Genomic DNA, 6,000 nt, shown 5'->3' with positions numbered 1-6,000 from the left:
AGCACACAGCTGCTCTGTTAATTAACCACAAGGGTTCATGAGTGAGGTTAATTAAGCAGCGTGTCATCACATTCCCATAAAGAACAGGCTTTTGGGTGGCTCTCCCTCTTCCTCTTCTTCTTCCATTTTCCTTCTTCACTTCAACCTTGTGTTAGGATGTATTGACTGGTGAAATGCTAGAGAAGTAAGGTATTAACCTAACAAGTTTTTTTTAACTACAAAAAAAATCCAGGTGGACACTGTCATTTGAAGACATTTTAATAATAAATAATGTGGTAAAAATGACAATATTTTTTTTCATCCCCGTTTATAACATACTCAGTAATGACATACCATGGCTGACATCATGAACATAGTTGCAATTCTTTAAAACATGGCAAACTCCAAACAAATGTCAGGTGTCCTCAGCGAACAATGTTTTACACATTTTGTAGATGTACCAAAAAATGTACCCAAAGCTTGACCTAGATGTAGCCATAAAGAACCTAAACCCAACATGCTGTTCCATCGCCAAGCAGCAGATTTTCAAGTCCCAGTCTTTTGTCACCAGTTGTCCTCTTTCTGTAATAGAGTCCTTCTTTAGGGTAAGTATTAATGTCACTTTCCTCTCCCTCGGTCTTGCTGGGAAACAATGGTGGATGTGTCACTGTGTGCTGGTTGCTCATGGAGAAAACGCTATCCATCATCAGGCATGGAGAAATCCATTTTCCAGGACGGATCCATCAACGTTCCCTACTGATGGGGAGACTCCTACTAATGGGGCTTCCTCACCCTTCTCCATTGGTACAATGTATCCGTCAGCTTGTCTACTGTCTCTCTCACTTCCTCATAAGTGCAATTTTAGACATGAGAGTATAGTCCGATTAACACAGTAGTTTGTGTCATAATAAATCTCAAGGGGACACTGCTTTGGGCAGTGTCCCCTTGAGTCCAAATGAATACTGTGGTTTGAATTAAACCTAAACTAGACAGGGGAGTTAAGTTTCCATCCCAACCCCTAACAGAAACAGAATATTAAGACACATAACACTGGTCCAATCGTGTATATAGACAACGATTAACAAGATAATTTGTATCATTGTTCCTCTTGTATGACGGAAGGTCATAGATAACAATAGTTTAAAATAAAGTTAAGTGATTGTGCTTTTGAAACCAAAGTAGAACAAATAATGCACATTGACAAGACCAACATCAATAACAAAACAATAACAGTGCATTACAAAAATACATTAAAAACAAATGTAAAATTCCCATTGTAGCAATTTTTGTGGCAGTAAAATTAACAAACAATTTACAAGATGGATAGTGATGTCCAAATATTAATTACAGGGGCAACAGACATGTACCACATCAGGTGGTCCAAGACAAGGTATCTGTATACACTGACAACAGCCATCTAATGTGCATGTACTTTCATTGAGGCTGTGACTAGTTTCATCGAGGTCAATGGAAGCCAGTTCTCTACCAACAAGTCAAGTAAACAACGATCTAATGGTGCTTCATACCAGTGAGTTAACACACTCAGACGCAATTTTTTCTCACTTTCTTTTTTCCTGGAAGATGGACATCGAATGAGAAATTGTAATAAGAAAAACAAATATTCAATATTGTTCAGTTTTTTTGTTCTGTATGATATGAAAAGTAATTTACATAATAGTCACTGAATTGTGATGTCAGATCTGGTTTCCTTTTCTTCTCCCATGATCTTCAGCTCTCCAGAAGCTGTAGACTCAAGACACAAGTTTATAATATAACACCTTGATTAATGGCAATAAAAAGAAGATCATAGACATACTAGATTTTCAACACATGGAAACTAGTAAATGGACACTTTTATGAGTATCTTGTTCTCACCTCTAGCTCCTCTTCCTGGGTCTGGAAGCCTGTGATGCTGGGCAGTGTGTCTGTGGGGTTCCTGCGGGTCCCATCTCTCCTCTGTCCTCCTGAGCCCCGGGAGGACATGGAGCTGGAGGAGCTCTGAGCCTGGCTCTGTCCCTGCACCGAGGGGAAGGAGGGCCTGCTGTACGGAGGGATGTCCTCAGAACCTGAGACAGAGAGAGATGGTGGTTGGTTAAACACATTCTACTTAGTTTGTGCTGGATAAACTCCATTGTGAGGAATCATCATAGTTTTCAAGGGGATTTATTTTGACATGTAGGAACCACATACAAGCATAATGTTATAAAGCTCATATTTGTACTTTGTTCCAACACACAAACCACATTGGAAGTACACTACATTGCAGTAAGTACCTGGTGGCTGACGGGCTTTGCTGCTCCCCTTGCCTCCCTGTGGAGTCCTGTTCTTGTCCTGGCCCTCCCGTCTCTCTACAGAGCCCTCTCTGGTCCTCTGGCCTCCTGCACTCCCTCTCCGGCCCCGACCCTCCCCAGAGCCAATCCTAGGGAGCGTGGCACCCCGCACCTCATAGCCACACCGCGACATGTGACTAGGGGACTTCAAGGGCATGCATGAGTCTGAGGAGAGAAGAACACAGACATGGAAATTGGAACTTTATTCACCAAGGCATATGTACTGTATAGCCAGAGAAGTCAATGTGAGAGCTGTTCCATGCAGTGACCTATGTCTCAGACCCAGTCCCTTACCGTCTAAGAAGTCGTTCCTCTTCTGGTGACCTTGGTGGCCAACCTGGGCCTGGTGCTGCTTGTGCCTCTTGGGCGGTCTCTTCTGCATCACTGCAGAGCTCATGTTACTGTCTGTGGACAGTGGGCTGCTGGGACGCTGGTGCCTTCGCCCTGAGTTAACAGACAAACAGTCAGTCCATGAAGGTTTATCTAAGAAGGAATATCTATGCATTTTATTTCTGATATTTTCCCCTGACCCAGTTTCCTGCCCCTCTCTCCTCCTCACCTGCTGGTCCTGTGTCCTCTGGGAACCTGGCCATGCGTAGGCCTGCTGTGTAGTCTCCAGTGTTGGCCACAGCCTGGGCGAAGTCTGCGTCTGTGAAGAAGGATCCGTCTGAGGAGCTGACGGCGCTGGAGCGTCCTGACGAGCCGTTGTCCTCCTCGGAGGCCGAGCCCCAGCCGTTAATCATGGAGCCCGTCACGGAGCTCTCCAGGTCCCCCGTGCTGGAGGCCGGCGTCTGCTCCAGCCCCCGGAGGTGCAGCCTGCGTGGGGAACGGGGGTGCTGGTGGTGGCGCAGTTGCTGGTGGGGCTGGTGGTTATTTTGGTGCTGGTGGTAGTGACTCTGGACCATGTCTGCATCCATCTCATCCCCTGCCTCTTCTTCATCCTCCTCCTCCTCTTCCTCCTGGCCGTCAGTATCCAGTGCCAGGGGGCTGGAGATGTAGCCGTAGGTGTGTGGGGGGGAGAGGGGGAGTGGGGAAGGAGGGGGGCTGGGCACGTGTTGTCTAAGAAGGGAAAAAGGGAAAGGATCAAAGCATTGATTAATACAAATGGCTGACGGTTGTAGCTGGGATGAGTGAGAGGCAGTGTGAGTTGGGCTCATAGTTACCTGTGGTGTTGTGTTCCATTGTGTAGGCCGTTGTGCTGGTCTCCCTGGGGGGAGGGGGTGAGAGTTGCCGTAGAGTGGTGACTGTAGGACAGACCCTCAGGGGATGAGGCTGCCCCTCTGACAGGCGGGGTGGGACACCTATCCATCCCCTCCTCTGCCTCCTCTTCCTCCATCTCATCCGGATGCAGGTACATCCGCGAGGGGAGCATTGGGCATAGGGCATCTGGGTTAAAGCTTTTTTCCATGGGCAGGGTATATTCGTCACAGCTGCGGCTTGGTGGGGGGTTGGCAGGGGAAGGGGGCAGAGGTTCACCCCGGTTCACTGTGTTCGTTTTGGGCAGTTTGGGGGTGCGAGCTCCCTTCTTATGACTTTGGCTCCCTGCAGAGGCAATCAAACAAACTCTTAGAACATGCTGCAGAACAAGTAGTTATTTGTCCTATTGCTATGATCCGGGTAATCAGTGTCTCACCAGAGGTGCTGTTGCTGCCCCTGTCAGAGCTGTGGTGGGAGCCTCCTGTGTTGTGTTCGTGGGCCTGGTTGTACGGGACGGTGCCTTGCAGAGGCCCATCTCCTCTATAGTGGTCTGAAGACACAGCAGATACAGAGAGAAAGAGACAGAGTTAAACAGATATGTAGACTACACATAATAAAACAAATAAACACAAACAGAAGTAACTTCCCAAATACCCTCCCTCCCACCACTGCTACGCTATGTCCAATCCTCTCACCTTTATTGAGCCTGTTGCTCTGCTCCATGATGTTGTACTGCATATGTGCTTTCTGCAGCTGGGAGGGGGGCTGGTTCCAACAGCGTATATCAGGGGTCCCGGCCGCGGCCCCTGCAGCTCCAGCCTTGTTTAGGATGCTAGACTGGATGAGCTGGGTGGTGGCGTAGGGGGTGGGCTCATAGGGGGTGGGCGGCCCTGCCCCTGGGCCCATGTAGCACAGGCTGGGGTTGTTGAAGGTCTTGAGCTCATTGAGTTTGTTGGAGAGGTCCACGTCGCTGTACACGGCCTGTTCAGGCCCCAGTAGACCCCCCTGCTGGTTCTCCAACTGGCTGCCATAGTTGGCAATGCAGTCAGCTGAGGAGAGGAGACCCATGGGGTTAAGGTTAGAGACACTTTACCTATTCATTAACCCTTCACACAGGAAGTCACATAACACCATTAATTATCATGTTTAAGCCATGTTTCATTTCCATGATAACCCTCATTGCTTATTTGATTTGCATTATATCTCTATACTATAAGTTCCATTGGTGGGACCTGACCACTATCACCACCAGAGGAGGTCTGTAGCTTTAACGGTACTGACCTGGGCGGCTGTAGGTGGTCATGTTGCTGTCGCTGGTGCCGTTTCCAGTGTTGCAGCAGTTGATGCTGCAGTCTTTGTGGTTGGCACAGGCGTTGGGCCAGGAGTCTGGCAGCCACGGCTGGTTCACACTCTCGCCCATGTTCAGCAGCCCGGGTCTGAACCAGAAGCATGCAACCAGAACCATTATCACACAGAACAAACAGGGTTTCAGTCAGGGATGGGCATGGGAGTTTCTGTCCTCTGTCATTTTTCAGACAGGGGGAGACCTCCCTCTGGTGGTTCAAGTAGGGAATGCACTGCTGTTTCTTTTACCACTTTCCCTCCTGCATTTCTGAACACTATCATAAGTGCCCTATATAGACAGTGGGGAAATCATATCCAGTCAAGTGTTCACATAAAACCACACCCCTTACCTCCCAGCACTGCAGACAGACTCTCCTCCTCTCTGATAGTTCACTGATTTAAAGAAAGAGAACAAACGTGAGAAACACAAGAAAGCAACCTGCACGACAAACGAAAGAGGGAATCCAGGTTGGTGTGACCTGTCTGTCACTCTGTACTCATACAGCTGTCCTTAGATCAGTCTGACTCATCGCATCTGATTGACACATCCTGTCATGAGTCATACGCTGCGCGCACACACACACACACACACAAACACACACACACACACACCTGGGGCACTTGGCATTAAGAGGTGTACATGTAGAAAAACAAAATCAGTGTCAGAGTGTAAAACATGATATCTTGACCCTGAGGCACACTTCACAATGTCTGATAACCCTTCAGTTCAGACACATCCTCTTCACTGGAGGGTGAGTCATTTCAACCACATGATTAGATACACTTTACTACTTCTACAGTCACTGTGTGAAGGACAAGTGGGAACATGGGACTGTGGTTATGCTTTGTACGGCACTAACTGCTTCTCTACTTGTCACAAAGCACAGTGACTCAGCAGCACTCTAAACTGTCTTCACCACAACCACAGGACAGGCCAACTGGTGACCATGTTGTGTGTCGTTGTCTATGCCTGGTCTAAGAGGGTGGGATAGGGAGGGGCTAATGACCTCTTTAGGAGCTGTCTGCCCCCTGATTAACGTTATGTCAGAACATCCCTTTGTGTAGCCCTGAACGCACCTCCCTCCGTGAGATTTTAAATTTTATATCATTGGTTTGTGGATGTGAAGCCACCAAGGATAAACACTAGCTC

General features: G+C 47.9%; 1 protein-coding gene across 3 annotated transcripts in view; it reads right to left on the bottom strand.

The window, feature by feature from the left end:
• Positions 1–242: 242 nt before the first annotated feature.
• Positions 243–6,000, bottom strand: part of LOC106568094 (roundabout homolog 1) — a 261,979-nt gene continuing 256,221 nt past the window's right edge. For all 3 annotated transcript variants that reach the window (XM_082960436.1, XM_082960437.1, XM_082960438.1), the window contains 10 exons: positions 5,201–5,243; positions 4,788–4,942; positions 4,202–4,555; positions 3,943–4,056; positions 3,473–3,851; positions 2,869–3,368; positions 2,604–2,753; positions 2,253–2,474; positions 1,855–2,045; positions 243–1,722 (listed from right to left, as the gene is read on the bottom strand). In XM_082960436.1, the coding sequence (XP_082816562.1) occupies positions 1,708–1,722; positions 1,855–2,045; positions 2,253–2,474; positions 2,604–2,753; positions 2,869–3,368; positions 3,473–3,851; positions 3,943–4,056; positions 4,202–4,555; positions 4,788–4,942; positions 5,201–5,243 (2,123 nt within the window). In that variant the 3' untranslated portion in view covers positions 243–1,707. The remainder of the gene's footprint in view (positions 1,723–1,854; positions 2,046–2,252; positions 2,475–2,603; positions 2,754–2,868; positions 3,369–3,472; positions 3,852–3,942; positions 4,057–4,201; positions 4,556–4,787; positions 4,943–5,200; positions 5,244–6,000) is intronic.

Source organism: Salmo salar, chromosome 13 (genome assembly GCF_965601325.2).
Source record: "Salmo salar chromosome 13, fSalSal1, whole genome shotgun sequence".
NCBI classification, from domain to species: domain Eukaryota; kingdom Metazoa; phylum Chordata; class Actinopteri; order Salmoniformes; family Salmonidae; genus Salmo; species Salmo salar.
The sequence above is the reverse complement of the archived record's forward strand: the minus strand, read 5'-3'. Positions and strand labels throughout refer to the sequence as shown.